This window comes from Leopardus geoffroyi, chromosome A2 (assembly GCF_018350155.1).
Source record: "Leopardus geoffroyi isolate Oge1 chromosome A2, O.geoffroyi_Oge1_pat1.0, whole genome shotgun sequence".
Classification (NCBI taxonomy): Eukaryota; Metazoa; Chordata; class Mammalia; order Carnivora; family Felidae; genus Leopardus; species Leopardus geoffroyi.
In genome coordinates this window covers 97,576,118-97,599,191 of record NC_059331.1, presented here as the reverse complement: position 1 = coordinate 97,599,191, position 23,074 = coordinate 97,576,118, and the positions used below count along the sequence as shown (strand labels likewise).

The 23,074-nt window shown below is 38.5% G+C and overlaps 1 protein-coding gene across 3 annotated transcripts; it reads right to left on the bottom strand.

The window, feature by feature from the left end:
* Window positions 1-1,344: 1,344 nt before the first annotated feature.
* Window positions 1,345-9,603, bottom strand: GNGT1 (G protein subunit gamma transducin 1). 3 transcript variants are annotated; one of them, XR_006716281.1, is made up of 4 exons: window positions 9,469-9,603; window positions 9,275-9,380; window positions 4,590-4,798; window positions 1,345-1,637 (listed from the first exon to the last, which is right to left on the bottom strand). XR_006716281.1 is itself a non-coding variant. In XM_045494795.1 (3 exons), the coding sequence occupies exons 2-3, from the start codon at window positions 9,368-9,370 to the stop codon at window positions 4,670-4,672; spliced, it is 225 nt and encodes a 74-aa protein (XP_045350751.1). In that variant the 5' UTR covers window positions 9,371-9,380; window positions 9,469-9,603; the 3' UTR covers window positions 4,535-4,669. The 3 variants fall into 3 exon arrangements, 2 of the variants coding, with proteins under 2 accessions (XP_045350751.1, XP_045350752.1); XM_045494795.1 differs by lacking the exon at window positions 1,345-1,637 and having other exon boundaries at window positions 4,535-4,798; XM_045494796.1 differs by lacking the exon at window positions 1,345-1,637 and having other exon boundaries at window positions 4,535-4,798; window positions 9,275-9,377; window positions 9,469-9,600.
* Window positions 9,604-23,074: the final 13,471 nt, after the last annotated feature.

The window sequence follows — 23,074 nt, the reverse complement described above, 5'->3', positions numbered from 1 at the left end:
GCAAGATCATGACCTGAGCTGAAGTCAGACGCTTAACCAACTGAGCCACCCAGGCGCCCCTCATCTATCAAACCTTTACACCCAACGTGGGGCTCGAACCCATGACCCGGAGTTCAAGAGTCACAAGCTCCACCAACTGAGCCAGCCAGATGCCCCTATTTCTACTTTTAAAGTATAAAAAAGCAAAGACCATGAAATATTTACCTTGACATGCAAAAAAAAAAAAAAAAAAAAAAAAAAAAAAAGAAAAAGAAAAGAAAAAAAAGAAAAAAAAAGGAAAAAAAGGAAAGAAAAAAAAGAAAAAATTCTTTGGCTATGTTTCTGAATGTATTAAGTATGTTGTTAAAAATGCATATAAAGGAAACTATATAAGAAAATATCAAGAGTGTTATATTGGAGTTGATTTAATGCTAGGTTGAACTCAAAAAGACCAGGATTCTGGTCTTATTTTATCTTATGTTTTGTTTTGTTTTGTTTGTTTTTACAGGACACATATTCTCTCTGCCTCTGTTTTGTTAGTGTAAATAAACTAGGTTATTTCCCAAATTCTGCTCTTCTGGAATTTATAAAGTTCATGATAACTGTTTAGGCCATTAAAATGATGGTTTCTTTAAGGAACATATTTAACAAATATTTGATGCACTTGGTTCATTTTATTTTACTTCAACTTATTATAACAATCCCATGGAAAATTTCATAACTGACCCATTCAACTGTGTGCATAAGCTTCCTTCTCTAGATGGAGATAATATGAAGAGGATGACCTGTGTCTCATGCTCCAATTATCCTTTTTATTTTTCTGAGAGACAGAGAGTGAGCACACTTGAGTGCACTGGGGAGGGACAAAGGGACAGAGAATCTTAAGCAGGCTTCATACCTAGCTTGGAGCAGTCATGGGCCTCGATCTCATGATCTGAGATCACAACCTGAGTCAAAATCTAGGGGTGCCTTGGTGGCTCAGTCCATTGAGCTTCAGACTCTTGATTTCAGTTCAGGTCATGATCTCATGGTTTGTGAGATCAAGCCCCAACTTGGGCTCTGCGCTGATAGCTCACAGCCTGCTTGGGATTCTCTCCCTCCTTCTTTACCCCTGCCCTGTTCGTGCTCTCTCTCTCAAAAATAAAAATTAAAAAAAAAAAAAAAAAAAGAGTCAGATGCTTAATCGACTGAGCCACCCAGGTGCCCCTAATGCTCCAACTATCTTAACTACTTATAATTCATATCAAATATGATTTATCAATTGTGCTTATACTAGACTTTAATTTCCATTTAACTGGTCATTCTTATTACTCATTTTACTGTTTTCCTCAGGTTAATATTGTTTTAAGAATTTAGGAAGTTTGATATTAGCCTTGTTTTCAAATCTGGCTCAAATCAGATCAATCCAAATTAGAATAACTGTTTTTTTTTTCTTGCTAAAGCTTAAACTCACTTATGTGTACAAAATACCCTTAAAGTGCAATTATCTCAAATGGTATATACTGCAGTATGTATACTTAACTCATTCTCACTACTGGTACCAGGAAGTTTTGTTGAAGAGCCAAATGCTAAGGCTATGCCAGGAGTCTCTTTTGTTTCCCTGTAATCTTACCTCATTCCTTTTTACCTAGTAATCCATGGTCCTGAAATAACAACTTCTGGAAAGAAAAAAAAAAAAAAAAAAAGGTCACTCACTGTTGTAGCTGTATAGCCTGTGGAACAGTCATGATTATCACATCCTTCTTCCTAAACCATCTTTCTCTGTCACTCCTTTCTATGATTTTTATCTTATTCTAACTTCTGCAGATAATCTGTATTTTTTTAAGTTTATTTATTTATTTTCAGAGAGAAAGAGTGCAAGTGGGGGAAGGGGCAGAGAGAGAAGGAGACAGAGAATCTCAAGCAGGTCTGCACTGTCAGCACCAAGCCTGACGTGGGGCTCGAACTCATGAAACCATGAGATGATGACCTGAGCCAAAACCAAGAGTCGGACACTTAACCAACTGAGCCACCCAGTTGTGCTGACAATCTGTATTTTTAAGCAACACGAATGTAACCCTGTCGATTTATTCCTCAATTAAGCTAATAAGAATTCTGAATTATCCAATATAAAAAGTATTACCCTTTCCTGCTTTTAATTGAACACTTAGTCAATTAAATTGTAGAGACAATTTATTAGTTGGTATGGCAGTTTCAATAATAAACAGAGCGTCTGGCTTGGGGAATTTACAATACAGAATTGAGATCAAGACAACCATACCAACTGTAATAAGAGAAAGCAAAGCAATGTTAAATGAGTTAAAAGATTTACAGATTACTCTTGGGATGGAGTGAGGGACAGAGAAGATAGTTTTTAGTGAGTCTCAGAAAGGAGTAGGATTCGAAAGGCTGAAGTGAGTTAGAGAAGAGGACAGTTCAGGTGGAGAGATCAATACGACTAAAACTGCAGAAGGTGGGGAAATGGGGTGTCATGTCAGTGGTCATTTAATAGTTAAGTTTGTTGGCTACAGGAAGTCTCCAAGGTTTATTATAATAGAGGACATTTGCTCATTTGCTCATCTCTATTCTAAGTGATTTTACATTTTCATATAAGAATCCATCCTATGCTCTCATTTTATACATGAAAAAAACTCATGATGTTCAAAGAGTTGAAGTAGAAAGTGGACAAACCAAAGCTTTAACTTAGAATTATCTGGCTCTCAGATCTATTTCCAGTTGTTAGAGATGTTAGTTAGGACCATGCATGTAGAGATGTTGGTTAGGATCATGCGTGTTACTAAGTGCCATAGCAAGGACTCTGTATTTTTTTAATCAGGGGGGAAAAAATAAATGGAACACTTAATAAACATTAATTTGCATCAAACTGCACATGGAAAAACCCTTGAGATGGACCACAATTAAACAAGTAAAACAAGTAAAATATATAGTATGCTAGATGGTGGTGGGAGCTATGGAAGAAAACAGAGTGGAACACAAAGACAGGCAGTGCTGAAGGGGTGCTTGGAAAGGAGTTTTATAATTTTAAACAGGGGAAAAGAGCTTCTGCTGAGGAAAGGGTAGTTTATCCAATAGTTTATCCTGGAATCCCTTAATACCGAAAGCATGTCTATATGTGATAGAGTGTGTTGTTTGTTAACCATGCAGCCAGAGACCCGGAGTCTGGACCTGAGAAACTTGCCAAGTCACTTCTCTGAGCCTGGATTTCCTCTATTTCAAAATGAAAGGGTTGAGCAGGAGTCAGCAGAGCTTTGCTGAGCATTTACTACCACCAGAGTGGGAAAGCACCGTGCTAGGAGCCAAACTTGGGACCACATTGACATTCCCTTCCAGACCAAATAAAGATAATTCTTACCTTGTTTTTAAAATGGATGACAGGGGTGCTTGGGTGGCTCATTCAGTTGCGTGTCTGATTTTGGCTCAGGTCATGATCTCAGTGTCCGTGAGTTCAAGCCTTGCGTTGGGCTCTGTGCCGACAGCTCAGAGCCTAGAGCCTGCTTCAGATTCTATGTCTCCCTTTCTCTCTGCCCTTCCCCTGCTTGTGCTCTGTCTCTCTAACTCAAAAATAAGTATTTTTTAAAAAATTTCAAAAAATGGATAACAATCAGTGTGCCTGGGTGGCTCAGTCAGTTGAGTGTCCAAGTCTTGATTTTGGCTCAGGTCGTGATCCCAGGATCCTTGGATCAAGCCTCATGTCAGGCTCTATGCTGTGCGTGGAGCCCGCTTAAGATTCTCTCTCTTTCTCTCTCTCCCTGCCGCTCTCCCTCTCCCATAAGTAATTAAAATAAAACAAAAAGAACATCAATTAGCATTTCCTTGTATTCTGATCACTGACGTATCCAAAAATAGCACTGTATGTGTGAGATAGGATAAGGAAACAGTAACAACAAAAGTAGTTTCCAAGTTGGGGTAATTAACACTCATCATTTGTTACAGAAACAGAGGCAAATTATCTTAGTCATTAGCACAAAGGTAGTGAGATTTGGCTTATGTCAACTCAATAAGATGCCAGGAGGAAACTGATTAGGAAGATGATGCAGAACAAAGCTATTTTTCTACCATTTTGCTCTTACGCTGCTATAGGAAAAAGGACCGTATTGGTGACAGTCTTCTTAGAGATGGGATGGAATAGCATGTATCTTAAAGGATTCTGGATATGCATCTAGTTCCTTTCTCAATAACACTAGTTAACACTTATTGGGTCTTACTGTGTGTCAGGTGGTACACTAAATGCCGTAATCACTCTAGTGTAATATTTAACCCCAAGTAAAAGGGGATAGAACCATTATTCTTTCTTTCCTACAGCAGAAGAAACTGAGATTTAAAAAGATTAAGTAACTTATCCAAAGTCAGAGAGGTAGTGGAGTGCCAGGGCCAGAACTTTCTGGCTTCTTATGACCTTTCCTCAGGAACTGTGCTGCGAGATCATGATCTGAGACAGTCACTTACCTGACTGAACCACCCAGGCGCCCCATGAAACAGTAGGTATCGTTAAAAGAAAAAAGTCAATCAAAATTCACTGTACTAAACAGTTGAAGAAAAACAGATTTATACATTATCACATCCCAGTTTTTATTTAAAGTTTATATTTATGAATTTAAATCTTTACGTACATGCTTAATAGAATTCTTATATATGACCAAAAACTAGTACTGTCATTAAAGCTCAAGATATTCCAAGGATTTTTTTTTTCTTATGAAATCACACAGCCTCCTTTGAGCTCCTTGAAGGGATTTTTGTCCTCTGGGATACCCTTTACTAATGGATCTTCGCCAGATCTTTCTTCAACATAATCCCTTACTTCTTCACAACATTTGGAGACCTTAAAGGAAAAGAGAAAGAAATGACACATTTGGTTCAATACAAATGCTGTAGAATCCAAGAATGTATTTATTATAATTTTTGTGATCTTTTAAATGTGGTTCTGTTTTCCGCCAATGCGTATGTACTTTCTAGGAGAGAAGAAGGAATAGCTGTTCACCAGAGTGAACACTGATTGAATATTTTTCCTCTTTCCAAAAATGTGACCTGTAAAGGTGGAAGGAAATGAATAATTGTTAAATTCCAGGCTTATCACTGCTCCTGGATTCTCAGAAGTATACACATGTAATGTTATTTTAAACTCATTTACAATGATTGATGATGACAGTGCATTAGAAGGTGACCTCCAAAAGATCAGGGACCTTTGGCTGATTTGTTCACATGTATCGAGAACACAGACTGCATTTAGTTGGTGCTCCATAAATAAGTATTTGTTGAACTGAGTTTTTTTTTATGAGATTGGTCTTCCCTCATATGCACTATTATAATAATGAGTTCATGAAAAATCAGGCTTTAGTACTTTAATGGGCTCAGCCAGAGCCTGAATGATCCATGTAACATTTAACCCACTTTTTAGAAAGAGTCAATGTTCTATAACATATATAAATACAAATGTGTGTGTGTGTGTGTGTGTGTGTGTGTGTATGCATGCATATGCATGCATATATACACAGGATCAAGTTATCATTCCTTTTAACTTTCAGCTTGTTTCCTTTTCACTTAACACATCATTCATGAAATTAACATGAAACTACTTCATTTCCGGCAGCCCATTAGGTGGCCATTCCATAAGCTATCTAGGTATTGTGTTTTTTTAATAAAATATTTATGCTATTTTTATATGAAAATTTCCAGCAACATTAGATATAAGACTTAAGATTACTTTTTAACTCTGTAAACTCATTATGTACATATTAGAAAACATCATTCCTAACTGAGGCAAGACCTTGGTCAGATGGCTCCTTCAATTGGAGTTTATATACAATTTTAAAATATGCAGTAATTCAGATTCACATTTGTTCTTTCTCAAAACTAAGATTTAGATTCACTTTATATATATATTTTTTTTAATTTTATTTTTTTTTATTTTTTAAAATTTATATCCAAGTTAGTTAGCATACAGTGCAACAATGATTTCAGGAATAGATTCCTTAGTGTCCCTTACCCATTTAGCCCATCCCCCCTCCCACAACCCTTCCAGTAACCCTCAGTTTGTTCTCCATATTTGAGTCTCTTCTGTTTTGTCCCCCTCCCTGTTTCCATATTATTTTTGTTTCCCTTCCCTTACGTTCATCTGTTTTGTCTCTTAAAGTCCTCATATGAGTGAAGTCATATGATTTTTGTCTTTCTCTGACTAATTTCACTTAGCATAATACCCTCCAGTTTCATCCACATAGTTGCAAATGGCAAGGTTTCATTCTTTTTGATTGCCAAGTAATACTCCATTGTGTGTGTATATATATATATATATATATATATATATATATATATATACACACACACACACACACACACACACACACACACACACACACACCACATCTTCTTTATCCATTCATCCATCGATGGACCTTTGGGCTCTTTCCATACTTTGGCTATTGTCAATGGTGCTGCTATAGACATGGGGGTGCATGTAGATTCATTTTTTTTATATTTCTCCGAACACCAGCTTTTTGGGCCCCAATCAGATGTCAGGAATGGAGGTTTAACTGCTGTCCTAATTCTGGAGTCAGCGAGGGGTTGGTTTTGACAATGTCTAACTAGGATCTGGGGCTACAAGGAGCAATAAATTACCCAAAACCCATGTGAGTGTGTTGTTCAAAATGTATTTCAGTGAAGCTTATTATAAGTGTAGATAGTTTAACATAGCATTATGTGGCATTGTGGAAAGCATGGACTCGATTCGGGCCACTCCAGGTCTGAATTTTGGCTCTACCTACTTACCTACAATAGACCCTTAGTTAGGAGAGTTCACCCAAGGTTTAGTTACTTCATCTACGAAATAGGAACAGCAACACTAGTTCCATTAAGTTCCCAGCATACACCAGATTCTCAAATGGCAGCTATTTTTAGCTATTACCACAAAGATTATCTTCAATCTTTGCCCATTGAATCAACATATAGTCATTGCAAATCTGTCCTCTAAAAGTGGGATGCAAGCAGTTGTCTTATTCTGACAATAGTGCCTTGATAGCAAAAGAGGTTGAGGCATATTATGAACTAGTCTGGGTCTCAGACTTCAACAATAATTTAAAAAGTAGTAATAATAGCAGAAAAAACTTGCTGTGTCCTAGGTATTGTTTTCAGAGCTTTATATGTATTATCCCATTTATTCCTCCCAATTGTCCTCTGAATTAGATTTTGTTACTATTCCCATTTTACAGAATATATCTCAGGTGAGTGTTCCACAGAGAGAAAGCTGTGGAGCCAGAATCTGAGCCAGGGATATGGTTCCAGTATCTATCCACTGGACCATACTATAAGGATGCTATACCATCCTGTATCAGAAATGTCGGTTCAGGACCTAAAATTTCTGTGTGTGTGTGTGTGTGTGTGTGTAGGTTGTGTGTAGGTGTGTGTGGTTTGGGCAGTGTGGTATTAAATTAGTTTGACTTCCAACAGCGAGGAGACATTGAGTAGTAGGGAAAAGGAACCCCCAAACCTGACAGATGGTAAGATGTATGTGATGTTTACCCAAAATTAAAAAAAATAAAAATTCCCAGGTGAGCTTGCCATAAGTGAATAATAAACATGAACACAACCAAATTTCCTTCAAAACAATAATCCTGAAGATATAAGTAATCAAACAGCTTTTGGATGTTTCAAGTAAGAAAAAAGAACTTTCCTTTATGCCAAAAGTTTATGTTTCCTAAATTATAAAGATTTTAACTTTTTTGTTGTGAGTTCCAAGCTTTTCATGATATTTATAAATTTAATTTTTTTTACAACAAAATATGTCTTGCCTGTATGGAAAGGGCAACAGGGGAGTTTGAGACAATTATAAAGGGGAAAAAAAAAAAACAAAATTCCCATATTTATTGGGAGTAAGAGTTTTGAGCAAAGTACAAAGATAATGCAAACTACTCCCCCTTTTTTTGCTCTGGCTTGATAAAACAAATGTTTGAAAAAATATAAAATATACTCTTATTACTCATGGAGGAGTTTTTGTTCTACTTACTTTCCTAAAATGAAGAGATCTAAAATACATATCTACATCTTCCAAGCTTCAGTCACTGTTTGTTTGGAGGAAACTTTTATTCCTTTGCCATTTCTGGTCCTTTTAACAGCAGAGAACTCTTGGTAACCATTTCCAAGATCTGTCAGATGTTTTTAGGAGGAACGAGTGAGTTCTTGTGCTTGAACTCATTTTTGTTTGCAAAGAAGGAATAGAATGTACTCCTTCATTACTAGCCATGACAGTGCTGGAGGGGATGAGGTTTTGGCTAAAAGTATTTAAACATCAAACTATTGCATTAAATAAAGAGAAGCTTATCAATTTAGAAAAGTAAAAATAAAATGCCTATATGTATTGCTTCACTTTACTGCTTAACTGAAATATGGCCTCTGTCTCATCTTTCTTTCTGCCTCTTTCTTTCTTTTCTTTTCTTTCTTTCTTTCTTTCATTTTTAAAACAACTCTATAAAAATGTAAAAAAAACATTTTTAGCTTAGTGGTCATACTAAAACAGGCTAAAGGCTGGATTTGGCCCATGAAAAATAGTTTGCCAAATCTTTGATTTATAGTCTAATCAAGAGATAATTATGATTACTAACTTTCTTAATCTCTGATGAATTTTTACCCGAACAATTTATTTTTAACTACATTGACTTCTCCAGTAAATGGTGCGGGGGAGGACAAATAATTTCCCCTCTACTCTTTTAGGTTCTTGGCTGAGACACCCCTGTAATAAAAAAAAGGCAGATTAACAGGAGAAAAACGCACAGAAATTTAATAACGTGTACCTCCTGTATATACAGGAGAGACCCAGGAGAATGAATAACTTCTCCAAAATGACCTAAGATACCCCCTTAAATACCACCTCCAGCTGAAGACAAAAGATGTTGGGGGATATGGGGAGCAGGCCAGTTATGGGAGGTTTCCAGGAAAAGCAGTCATCAAAAACCCACTTAAATCAAGTGGACTTAAGTCCTTGCCTTCTCTACTGATATGAGTTTCTAGAGATTTAGAGTCTTCTCTAAATCCTAAGTCTCTAAATGCCTTCTCAGAAGAAGACACCCTTACAAATGGAGAGTTCTCTTATAACTGTAAACGTCTCTTACAAAAGGGCAGCTTTTACTTGGTTTCCAGAGCTTCTCTACTATCTGCTGTTTCTTAAAAATAATCAGCCTAAAATAATGCTTATGCCAAAGGAAATATTTTGGGGTGGCAAATTCTGCTCCCCTGCAATGGTTTCTGACCCAGTATTCCTACTATATCTACAGTTTAAAATAAAATTCAAAAGAGAACAGCAGTTTACCAGCATTCTTTCCAGTGTTACTTCTTTCTTGAGCTGGTCGACTTCCATCTTCAATTTGTCCTTTTCCGTCAGGTCCTCAATATTGATCACTGGCATCTTTTGCCTGCTGAAAAAATAGATAGTTCGTGCACCCGAATTGCTGGCCTTTGTTTAAAGCCAATGTTAGCCAACACTTCCCTCCACTCTTAACTTACTAAGTGAATTCTTTCTTTGTTTTAGTTTTCTGTGATAATGGATTTCTTATGAACGCTCTCTGAACAATTCTAGCACTACACGCTAGCCTTGCAATTTTAAAGCTCCTTTATAATCTTCACTAATATGATTAAACCAAGCATTGGACTCTAAACACCTGCTAGTAGGTTTGTGGGGAGAGGTCAGTTTAATCATATGTAATCTTCAACACCAAAAGCCTCTCTTTTCCCCTGGTTTTTTTTTTTTTTTGACACAATTTAAAAATTTGGGTCTCCAACCTTCTTCTCCAACACTAAAGCCCTCCATCATATGATTTATGCCATTTAAATTAGTTTGAGGTCATTTTGAGGACTGCCCATTAATCCCCTAAATCTCTAGAGTACTTAATCTGGTATTAAAAGAGAACCATACAAAAACTGTTATTATGAGTTCTTTATAAATAATAGATTGAACTATGAACCAATAGAGTAGAAATACAGCAAACAATCTTATTAATCAAAAATAAACTAGCATGTTACTCTAAACAATACTTGGAAGTGTGTAATAACTGTCAATGCATTGGATAACAACGATGAGCAAATGGAGCAGGTTAAAGGTAGCATAGTGGGTCTGATCTACTGATGCTCATCATAGAAGAAGGATCTTTTGCACTCTCAGAAATCTCTTCTCCTTGATTTTATCAGTGGGCAAGGAGGAAGATAAGCAACTGTCCAGTTGCTGGAACTGTCCAGTTCCATATGCAACTGTCTGGAAAATATTTCATTGTAGCCAAGTGGCATCACTTATAATCTCTCCTTTTTTGGTCCTCTCTTTTTCTCCTTTGTCTCCCTGGTCCAATTTTTATAATGATATGTTTTTATTAAAGTAGACACATTCAGGTCACATGCTATTTCAGCAAACATTGTACATCTACATAAAAATATTCTGCTAATAATTTATCAGAAATTAACTTATTTCCCTGTGCTTACACAGTGTTATCATTTCTAAAACCTTTGAGGAAACATTATTTCCTTTCTCAGTCTTATAATAGACTGTTGTTCTCTGGGAAATTGACATTTTATTTATTTATTTTTTAAGTTTCAGTTTTTATTTATTTGAGAGAGAAACAGCATGAGTGGGGTTGAGTCAGAGAGAGGGAGAGAGAATCCTAAGCAGGCTCTGCACTGCCAGCACAGAGCCAAACGTGGGGCTCAAACTCATGAAACCACGAGATCATGACCTGACTCAAAACCAAGAGTCCAATGCTTAACTGAGGGAGCCACACAGGCACCCCAGAAATAGACATTTTAGTATGTTTTTAGGAATAAATGCCAGCACAAATATAGAAAAAAACACTCTATCAGTACCCAAAGTTAATGTTTCCTATACTTTTTTTTTTGCTATTTTGTTCCTATTTTAAGAAACAATGACAACAAAAAGTTTGTTCCTTCCTATGTTATTGCCTCGTATTCAAGAGCCCATGCTCAAGTTTATTCTCCCCTTTCTTCTCACTACCTTTAGACTATCTTTAACCATTCACAAGTGTATCTATCTCTGCTGATCATTTTCAGCTGTTGACATTGGCCTTTGCACAACTTTTCTCCATTTTGGAAAACTAATTCCATTTGGTAATGGCTCTGACACTTCAATGTGTGTAAAAATCACTTTAGGACCTGTTAAAATATGAATCCAATCTAAGAGGTTTTGATTTGGAACAGGGTTTAGAATTTAATTTTCTCTGTTCTAGAGAATCCCTACCATATTTTTGCCAATGAAATAGTCACTCATTGGCTCTTGATAGGTGTGTGGCCCTGATCATGTTACTTAACTTCTCTGTGCCCCAGGTTACTAGGAAATAGAAGCAATATTATTACTTACATTGTAGATTTCTTGAGAGGAATAAAGATTACATAGAGTATGTAGTACAGAGCTAGTGCTCAGTACATGTTAGCTGGGTACCTCCAGGTTTTCAGACTGTGTTATCCTACATGTCATTTGCTGATAGGTAGCTTTATAAGTGCTTTTAAAGGATATCATGTGGACATAATTTCACTCATTTAATATCATGCATAGCAGACACTGTTGGTACCCTGCCTAGATCTCCCTTTCCAGGGTGGGGTATTCATCTCCCCAACACCTGCAGGTGTTGACTGCCAAGGGTAAGCCTTCCGCGTAAGTTTGTTCTTGGCTGATGGAAAGCACTTCAGCTGGTGATGTCTGGGAGATTATGCTTTCAGCTGGCCCCTGTAGCACATGGCTGGCTGAAGTGGGGTTCTAATAGCTCAGACCACTTGCCTCTGGGCAAAACAACCTTATGATTGAGAACCTTCCAGAGCTCCCCATGGGATCAGGATCAGCTAGACATCTGAAACTACAACTTTGCTTAACTTCTGCTTCATCATGCTTTCCACCCTCCTTCAGAGGTTTCTCCTGAGAGTCCACCCTTGATAAGTCACTTGAACAAGGAAAGCCTTAGGCTCTGCTTCTAAAAAATCTAAGGCACAATGGGTTGTAAGGACCTTTATTAGAGCATTCATATCTTTCATAACTTTTATGTCCTTTCTCCTGAATTGTTCAATACATAAAAGAGGATCTTGAAGTTGAAAAAGTCACTTGCAACCTACGTCATGAAAATTCACCTAGACACAGAGAAAAGTGCAAAGTTCTAACATGATTAACAAATGATCTCCCAACTCTAAAACGCTGTGATTCACGATATTTAATAATATTTTAAGTAAAACACATTTCCTTTGATGGAGGTGAATCTTAGAAGATGTGAGAACGCTTGCCAAATTTGATGCCACAGGACTTGCATGAGAAAACTCAAAGAGCGAATATCAAAACTCTAACCTCCCTCAAGGACACCCCAACACACAGAGAAGGGCAGTGTATATTGTCTGCATGGAGACCAAAGGCTCAGAGTTGCACTGAGAGGGTAGAATGAATTTAGATGTGGAATCATCTAATCATGCCTTATCCCATTTTACAGATGAAGCAAATGCAATCCAGAGATTGAAGTGCCCCAAATCATACAATGGGTAGCAAACGAGCTGGGGTTATAACACAAGTGTTTGTTTTCTGGTCTGGGGTATTTTCGACTCCAGCATACTTATCTTTGTTTTTGTTTTCAGCACACTGTTACCCTTCTTCAAATTAGTGTAAAAGAATAGATTTGTTTTTTCATACTCTAGAATTACACAGAAAGAAAGCACAAAATTGAAAACAAAGGGCATTAAGCCCACTCTGCCATATCCCCCCCATCTCCCCCCCCCCCCCCGCCCATACCTGGGTCACTTATATTCAAAGCTTCCAAGTTGACTCACCTGTCTATGGAAAGTCCTAAGAGGGGCTAGGTCTTATAACTGCCCCTGCCCCTATTACCAAGCTCACCTATTACTCACCCCATCTTTACCAGAATATAAAAGGGAAGGACAGAAGACACAAACCAACAAGCTAGGTAGCAATTTATGGCTAACTCAGGGGAGAAACATAGCCTAGTAGAAGATATTTGCCTTTTTACTTCTTCTTCCATCCTTCACTACCATCAGAAGAAATAAGGTCCAAACCGGCAGAGGGAAGAGAAGAGGGAGGAAGTATCTCAGAGTTGTGCCCCATCAATACAGCAGTGTTCTCAGTGGGGGCAATACTGCCCCCTCCAGGGCCTTTTGAAAATATGTTAGGTTGTTAATGGTTTTCGTTGGTTTTGTGGGTGTGGGGGAGGGATGTAGGGAGGATAAATCTGTGTAGAGTAACTTAAGTGTCTCACGCTTAATATCTTCAGCGTTTCCATTAGGATTCTTGCTGATTTATTCTAGAATTAAAGTGGGCTAGTATAAAGTTCAAAAGCTACCTGTTTTCTGTTTGTTTTTACACATTATAGATAAGCATATTTTAAAGTAAGGGAACCTGATAAAATATTTTACTTATGGGGAGCCTGGGTGGGTAAGTCAGTTAAGCATCCCACTCTTGGGTTTTGGCTCAGGTCACGATCTCACAATTCGTGAGTTTGAGCCCCACATCTGGCTCTGCACTGACAGTGCGGAGCCTGCTTGGGATTCTCTCTCTCTCTCTCTCTCTCTCTCTCTCTGCCCCATTCCTGCTCTCTCTCTCTCTCTCTCTCTCTCTCTCTCACACACACACACTCTCAAAAATAAACTTAAAAAGTAAAAAAATAAAATAAAATATTTAACTTATAAGGGCTATATTAGAGGGAATTATTGAAATTACTTATAGAAGTCCCCCATTTGATAGAGGACCAATCGCACATTCTTTGAAATAGAAATATTGCTAGCACACTTTAAATATTTTGACTTATAAACATTGAATTTGACACTTTTTCAGAAACAAATCCACTGTATTATGTACAACAAATTTGTAATCATATGGCTATAAATTTTCTTATCTTGTACTATTCTTTTTTGTCCTGACATTATACTTGGGACTATAAAAATAGCTAACATTTTATTCATTCATTCAGCAAATATTTACTGAGTGCTATTATGTGCCAGATGCTTGAGGGTAGAGCAGAGAAAAATATAGAAGACACTGCCCATGAGGAATGTACATTCTAATGAGGGAGAAAGACGATAAACAAGATAAAATGTACCATATATTAGATTGTGATAAGTGCTAGGGGAAGTATAATAAGTAATTTGTTTATTTCACAGACATTTATAAGCTCCTACTTTCTAACTCTTGCTCTTAGCACTGGGATGCAATGGTGCATACAACAGGTAAGTTCCCTGCTGTTGCAGAGCTTAGATATAATGAAAAGACAAGTAAAACAAAAGGAACCAACATAGTGATATCAGATAATAAAGACTATAGTTTATGATAAAGAGTGACCGCTATGTGAAGCAACATCATATAGACTGGTTAGAGGTAGTGTCAGTGGGACCAAGACTGTCAAGAAGGAGCCAGTAAAGATAAGGAGATGAGCATTTCATGCAAGGAGAAGGGCTAAGCAGAAGGAAGATCTCATGCAAAGGACCTGAGGTGGAAACAAATTTGTTGTACTAGGAGAATGGAGAACACAGTGTAACTTGAGGGAGATTCGATGGAGAGTGAGGGGGTGAGGTCAGTAAGGGAGATAGCAGTCAGATCACATACAGTCACTCAGAGGAATGGTGAGGAATAAAATGAGAAGCTGAAGAAGGGCTTTAGATTTTATCTTGAAGTGAGGTATTGTGACATGCTCTGATACGTTAAAAATACTCTGCTGTGTGGGGCTGAGTGGGGAACAAAAGTGGAAACTGGGAATTTATGTAAGAACTTAACACAATGGTCCCTTAAGAACAAATAGATTTGAACTATATTGGTGGCCATGGATATAAAGAAATATGGGCAGATTAAAAATGTGACTTACAGGTAGAACCGACAGGACTATTGATGGGTTGGGTGATGAAGACACGAGCATGTCAAGAGTAATTCCAGTTTTGGGCTTGAAAGTCTACATAGAAGTGTCATTGACAGAAAGAAGGAAGATCAAGGTTTATGACTAAGACTTCAGTTTAAGACACATAATATTTGAGATGTCTATTAGACATCCAAATACAGATATTAAGTAGAGGTAAGTGTTTGGAATTCAGAGGTGAGATCAACACTATACACAAATATGCATATATGTGTGTGTGTGTGTGTGTGTGTGCGTGTGTATACATACATATATATATATATATATTATATATATATATATAATATATATATATATATATATGAATATACATTTGAAAAACAGTACAGTTAGAGAAGAGTTCTCAAGGTTGAGCTTTGAGTCACCCCAACCTTTAATGGGCAGGCAGAGGAGAAGGACAGATTGAGAAGGAATACCAAGTAAATAGGGGAAAACCAGAGAATGTGGTGTCATAAAAACTAAAAGAAAAGCATTTCAAGGATGAGGAAAGATTTGAAATTGTTAAACATTGTTGAGACAAAAGGTAGATGGAAAAAATGTGGTCCTTGGTGACCTTAGGGGCAGCTGTTTTGGTTGTCATATGAATTGAGAGGTCCAGTAAGATGTGGAAACATAATGAGGTGCCCTTGACAGGAGTACTTCCTGTTCTTCTTCCCGAAATGGAAGTTTAATTGGAGTGCAATGTGGAAAGAAAGGAAGATAAGGAATTGGAGCAGATAGTGAAGAAAACATTTCTGGTAAATTCCACTGGAAAAGGGAGCAGTGAAATAAGGCTCTAACTGAAAAGGGATAGAGAGTTAAATATGAACTTTAAGTTTGGGATGAAAACAGTCTGGGATGAAGCACTGTTGTTACAGAAAAGTGACAGGAGTCAAGTCCTTGAGAAGGCAAGAGGGGAAAAGACCCAGAGCAGTTGCTAAGGGGCTGGTGTCTGATTGGACCAGGGCTTAACTTCTATTGTAAGACAGGAAGACAGAGAATGCCGGAGATCCCATTGACCTGTAGGAACAACTCACACTTCTCTGGCTCCTTCAGTGGACCTGGTCCGTGCCACTCTACTCAACTCCCTCCTAATACAGACCTTTCAGTTTGACTCAGTGTTTTCCTTGGCTAATAGTCAAGAAAGAAAAAAAAAAATTAGTAAGAGTCTTAGGAGATGTATTGCCCTTTCAAGCTGCAACTACCGCCTCCCCCCACCCCCAAATGGCAGGTTGTCCTTCCTGTGTGATTTAAGATACAAAAGCTTTTCCACACAAAACCAGAACAAATGAACATTTGAAGGGTTTATGGCATTTTAGTAAGTAATGTGTAACTAACATGAGATTTGGGTTAGAGCATAAAAATGACAATATTTTTGTAAGAAAGAGTGTCTTTATACTAGAAAGGTCAAGGTCCATTACTTTCTGCTAAATATAACCCTTAAAATAAGGACTTTAGTGATTAACTCTCTCAATCCTCTAATCTGATTACTAACTTTGGCAGATGTTTCTCTTGGAGCATTACAGCAATGTATTTAAATTGTATCTATCTGTATTTAAAGTAATCTATTTGTTTTCAGTGATAAACTTTATGTTTGAGTAAAAAGGATATCTGAGATAAAATTGCCCAGGTATTGAACTAAGGTCATAAGGAAGTGTTATATATGATAAGCCTGACATGGGTCCCCACTACTATGTAAGAAAAAGAAAAGTGCACACAGTGAGTAAGAACACGAGATCGGGATTCAGACTGCCTGAGCTAGCTGTATAGCTTTGGCCAACACACATATTCACCTGAAGTTTCAGTGCTCATTTGCAGAGTGAGGAGAATAAAGTATCTCCCTCAGTGGTTACTGTGGGAGATTTAATGAGCTAATGTATGCAAAATACAACGTATACTCTCAATAAACATCACATTCATCATTATAGTTATTGCTATTGAGGTTCCCACATGATATTCAGGAGTTAGAGACAATTTTCTCTGTCTTCCCCACTTCCTGACATGCCACTCTCTGATGGATTGGTAGCCCAGGCTAGAGTTTTGGACAGATGGTGAGACTGTACTGTGCCTGAAACATCTTGGATGAAATAGTCCCAAATTTGTCCCAACCTTCTAGATGCCCTACATAGTTAAATATGTAGCACCCTGAGCAAGAGAAAAGATGGTCTGCCTCCTAGATAGGCATGATAGCTGAGGGAACATACATCTGGGTAGAAGAGAAAGGGGGTTTCTGAGATTCTACCTTCCTACAGAAGGCAACGCTTTGCTAGAGCCACAGCATCTTTAAAAACCAACCAAAAAAGCTAGCTGTTGAAAGAATGAGTCTCTGTGTCCCATAGGCATAGAAGATACAATGTTAGATATGTTTATATGGATTGCCTATTATTTTGAATTGAGCTCTTGCTAAAATGCTATTTCCTCCTCTATGATCTCATAAAACCTAGTACATAATTCAATATTGTACCAAAAACACTATATTGCAATTTGGTTATGTGATATTCATCTGTCTACCCTATTACGCTATGAGATCCCTAATGTGTTCGTCTTTGTATCCCAAACACCTAGCACAAGGTTTGGCACATGTTAAATATTAATTCTGCTTAGTTTAAAAATAGGTGAATGAAAAAATGACCATGGTACAAGACATGTTAAATACTCCATTATCTCGTTCTCCCTAAGGAGAACAAGAATAATAAAATTAGGCATAGGAAAGGTCTCATCCGCTTATGTGGCTCCATCTTATTATAGAAGACTCACAGATGCACTCTATGTCCGACAGAGGGCGTAATAGAGTAAACATTTCGTATGTGGTCCAACTCGCGAGAAAAACGCCTTGATGAAGGAGTTGCCTAAACTTTAACAAAATCCTCGTGATCCCTAATCTCTCAGAAAAGATTAACTGCCTTTCTTATCAAATGTGTAAACTTCTTGTTAGAGCTAGCTGGATTCATTTCAGATTTTATTTTGTGAGGGCTTAAGCTAAAAGGCAGCAAGAATTTTGTTTACTAAGGAGTTATCAGTGTAATTCCTTAAGTGACTATGTTATATAATACATATCCCCCAAATCACTGGACTCAATTAATTCTCCTCATTCCTTCATGAGCTAACCATGCCACCTCTCTCTAAGGTGTCTGACAAAGAGGAGGACCATCTGCCTCAATCCTTTCCTAAAATTCATGATGACAGTCCAAGCATGTGTGGCTCTCAAAAGACAGAACATCATACTTCAGGACTGGGAATTCTAGGAGCTAATGTGTTCCAAATCAACTTCATATCCATTTTTTACAGGGTCGGGGGTGGTGGTGGTGGTGAGAAAGAACAAAAGCAAGGATCTGACACATGCACAGGTGCTCCTGAAGTCACTGTAGCTTCTGTGTGCTTCAATTCTGGTTTTTAGTGTTTTCCTCCAATGCCTTGTACAGTAGAAAGAGCCCATGTATGGGCTTAGAAAGAATACAGGGCTGCGTATCAGAACTTGGATTCTAGTCTCTGCCAACACCTAAGGTAAATAAACATGACCAGCCATTTTATCTCTCCAGGTCTCAATTTATAATTCTGTGAAGTGAACATAGTAGAATAGATGATATTTATAGTTCCTTTAGCATTCAAATGATAAGGATTCCATGCCTTATTTTACAGAACTCCAAACTACTTTGAACCTCTACTTTCTGGCCACAGCTACTAAAGCTATTACTTGGTATAACAATGACAAATCAATTTGGGTGACTGTTCTTCCCAGTTCCCTCCAGCCTTGCACTTCCTGTTGACTTTGGATAAAGGAATTCTTTTCCTTTGCTATGTGGTAACCCTTGGCCTAGATACTAGTTTAAGGATATAGAAGTAATATGACGTCCCTATGGAGGCTGATTGTAGTAGTCATTTGGCCCTTCCACATGGTCCTAAGTATAAATTCATTAATTTAAAGTAGTCCCAGGAAATTTAGATTCCCCTTATATTGGAAGGTATCTTTTTCATGGATATAAAAATACTGAAGTGTTTTGCAATTAAGAGGAGTAATTTCCTTCCTGATAACCCGGCTTGAAAATCTCAAACTTCTACCTGTCTTCACTTGTTCAATTCTCCTTCCCTGTCTCTGCTCAGTGGTCACAGGGGTGTTAAAGATGTATCCTATGGGGCGCCTGGGTGGCTCATTCAGTTAAACATCTGACTCTTAATTGTGGCTCAGGTCATGATCTCAAGGTTGTGAGATTGAGCCCTGCCCTGAGTAGGGCCTTGCTGATAGCATGGAGCCTACTTGGGATTCTTTCTCTCCCTCTCACTCTGCCCCTTCTCTGCTTGTTGCTTGCTCTCTCTCTCTCTCTCTCTCAAAATAAATAAACTTAAAAAAAAAAAAATAAGAGATGCACCCTACAGCACACAGAATAAAGGAAGGAAATTAACATTTCTAGAATATCTCTGAACTCGAATTTTGACCTGTGTCCACAGACTCTACACCACAGAGGGGTGAAAAGCCTGGTTTTGGCCCTTTCCCCTTCCCCTCCCATGTGTTTGTAACACAGCATGTCTGAGTACTTAGCAGGACTAAGTACACTGCTCTGGCTGAAAGAATCCTGAGGCTCATTTCCCCAGAAGAAACCATCATGGATAGGTGTCTGATTGTGTGACACCTTCCCAGGCAGAGGGGTAGCCTCTGAGCTCAGTCAAGAGGAGAGCTGGTGGGAACAATGTCACAGGTTTCAGTCTTACAAGGCCAGTTTTCTGATTGTATTGCTGTTTGTCTGATCATGTTGCTGTTTCCTGATTATGGTTGATACTCGATTTTAAAGTTTTGTGCCATGGTTTTCAATGGGAGTCTGGGCCTGTGTGTGAGAAGCTGAAGCACATCTCTTTGCATGCCTACGCACTTGCCTTTTAATCCTTATAACACACATGTAAACAAGAATAGTCATTTTACCCATTTTACAGATAAGGAAACTGAGGCTCAGAGAGTTTATGTGACTTGTCTGAAGGAGCAAGGAATAAAATTCATTTTCCCATTGCAGCATGCAATTTCCCAAAACAATCTGCCCTAATCCAAAAGATTCCTCATTTTATATGAAGCAAAAGATGATCAAAAAGTACCAGCACCTGAGAACAAAGAACAGACGTGACAACAGCCATTGCTGAATGACAAGTTTGAATCAGTCCTTCAATTTAGTTTAGTCCACGTGTGAGATATATGTAATCATACTCAGAAGAATGAAAATAGATAGATTTGAGGTTGAATTTTCCCGTGGATGTGATACTGGCTGTTTGGTAAAATTTCCCTCTCTTATTAACATTTGAGAGGTACAGAGAGGCTCTAATCTGCTTCTCCTAAGAATGTGTCTTTCCCAAACCAGCTGGCTATTTCAGTAGTTGGTGTGCTAAAGCCAGTTCACACTGGCTCTAGTGGGTTGACTGTACCTATCTATTTCCAACTCTGGTAGCCTGAAACTGGCCATGATGGGAGCATTTATACCATGAAAATCAGTAAACTATACACACCAAAAACACCACCCCCGCCCACCCCCTCCCGGTATTCCCCTTCCTGAGAGCTGGTTGTTAAACATTTATCTTTATATCTTGGACTGTCAGTCTTAATCACAGATATTTGGTAATCTGACAGCATCAGTAACACTGAATATTTCCAGAAGAGGCTAGTTTTCTTAAGAATATGATCCTATGCTGTGACATCAGGATAAATGAAAACTGGCACGAGGGATATAGTGTGCAAAATGTCCCAGACTGTTAAGTGTGAGCATAGTGTTTCTCAGAAACTTGGAAGAGAACTCCCGTAAACTCCGTCCAGGCCCTCAGGAGAAGCCAGGAATAATTATTCTCTTGAAAATATTAAATACAACAAGAGGAAAAAGGGGAGGAAGGGAAGATACATTCATCAAGAGAACCCATTAAAATATTCTCCAAAAATATCTTTAACGTTTTATGTGAAAACCGAATGTGAATAATTTGTTTTGTGTAAATAAAAGGTTAGACTGGGGCTAACATGTTAAAGGAGCAGTGAACTTTAATAAAGATGCACTGACAATTAGGAAATGTGCAGGAAGAGGCGAATCTGTGATCCCCTAAGCCCACTTCTCTTTGGACTTTGATGTTCCAGCTCAAAAAACATAGCTACAATACTTACACGTGGCTCGGCGGGGAGGGGGGGGGAGGGGGGGTATAAAATGGTATAATCAATTTGGAAAACTGGCAGTTTTTAACATTCATAAATATTTTACCCGAGAGTAATAAAAGCTGTGTGTGCACACAAAGTAGCTTTATTCCTAACAGTCCCAAACTAGAAACAACAGAAATGTCCACTAACAGGACATCTGTAATATATTCAAACATTGGAAGAATGGACTCAGCATTTAAAAGGAATGAACTAGGGGGCGCTTGGGTGGCTCAGTCGGTTGAGCGTCTGATTTCGGCTCAGGTCATGATCTCACTGCTCATGAGTTCGAGTCCCACATCGGGCTCTGTGCTGACAGCTCAGAGCCTGGAGCCTGCTTCGGATTCTGTGTCTCCCTCTCTCTCTGCCCTTCCCCTGCTCATTCTCGGTCTCTGTCTCTCTCTCCAAAATAAACATTAAAAAAAATGGCATTTTGCCCTTGAAAAAAAAAAAAAGAATAAAAGGAATGAACTATCAATAACATGGTGTGTCTTAAAAACAGTAGTGGAGGGGCGCCTGGGTGGCGCAGTCGGTTAAGCGTCCGACTTCAGCCAGGTCACGATCTCGCGGTGAGTTCGAGCCCCGCGTTGGGCTCTGGGCTGATGGCTCAGAGCCTGGAGCCTGTTTCCGATTCTGTGTCTCCCTCTCTCTCTGCCCCTCCCCCATTCATGCTCTGTCTCTCTCTGTCCCAAAAATAAATAAACGTTGAAAAAAAATTAAAACAAAACAAAACAAAACAAAACAAAAAAAAAACAGTAGTGGAATCCGGATGGCCAACAGGCACATGAAAAGATGCTCAATGTCGCTCCTTATCAGGGAAATACAAATCAAAACCACACTCAGATACCACCTCACGCCAGTCAGAGTGGCCAAAATGAACAAATCAGGAGACTATAGATGCTGGAGAGGATGTGGGGAAATGGGAACCCTCTTGCACTGTTGGTGGGAATGCAAATTGGTCCAGCCACTCTGGAAAACAGTGTGGAGTTTCCTCAGAAAATTAAAAATAGACCTACCCTATGACCCAGCAATAGCACTGCTAGGAATTTACCCAAGGGATACAGGAGTACTGATGCATAGGGGCACTTGTACCCCAATGTTTATAGCAGCATTCTCAACAATAGCCAAATTATGGAAAGAGCCGAAACGTCCATCAACTGATGAATGGATAAAGAAATTGTGGTTTATATACACAATGGAGTAGTACATGGCAATGAGAAAGAACGAAATATGGCCTTTTGTAGCAATGTGGATGGAACTGGAGAGTGTGATGCTAAGTGAAATAAGCCATACAGAGAAAGATACCACATATTTTCACTCTTATGTGGATCCTGAGAAACTTAACAGAAACCCCTGGGGGAGGTGTAGGAAAAAAAAAAAAGAGGTTAGAGTGGGAGAGAGCCAAAGCATAAGAGACTTTAAAAACCGAGAACAAACTGAGGGTTGATGGGGGGTGGGAGGGAGGGCAGGGTGGGTGATGGGTATTGAGGAGGGCACCTTTTGGGATGAGCACTGGGTGTTGTATGGAAACCAATTTGACAATACATTTCATATATTGAAAAAAAAAACCAGTAGTGGAGCCAAAGAAGTACAAAACTTTATAAAGTACATACTTTAGGATTCCATTTGCATGTGATTCAAGAACAGGCAAAACGGACGTCTGGGGATCAGAAGTGGTTGTCCCTGCCTGGGATGGGAAGGACTGACTGGGAAAGGGTATGAGAGAATGCTCTGGGGTGCTGTAAATGTTCGAATTCTTGATTTGGAATAGTGCTGTACACTTGAGATATTATGAGCCTTTTATTAAATGGAGATTAGATCTTGATTGAAATGTGTACATACATATAAATGTAAATAAATATACATACTCAAATTTCTAATCTAATGAAGGAATCTATTGCAATGAGCCAGGCTCCCCTCAGCCCAAAGAATTTCACACTCTCTTTCTGCCCTTGCAGTACTTGGATTTCGAGCTTTCAGAACATGGACTCAGGCTTCAGGGTGATGCTGCAAGTTGGAACCTTGTGCAATCACCCCCAGGTCATTTCCCTCTAGCTTGCCGACTTCCCATCACTTACACAAT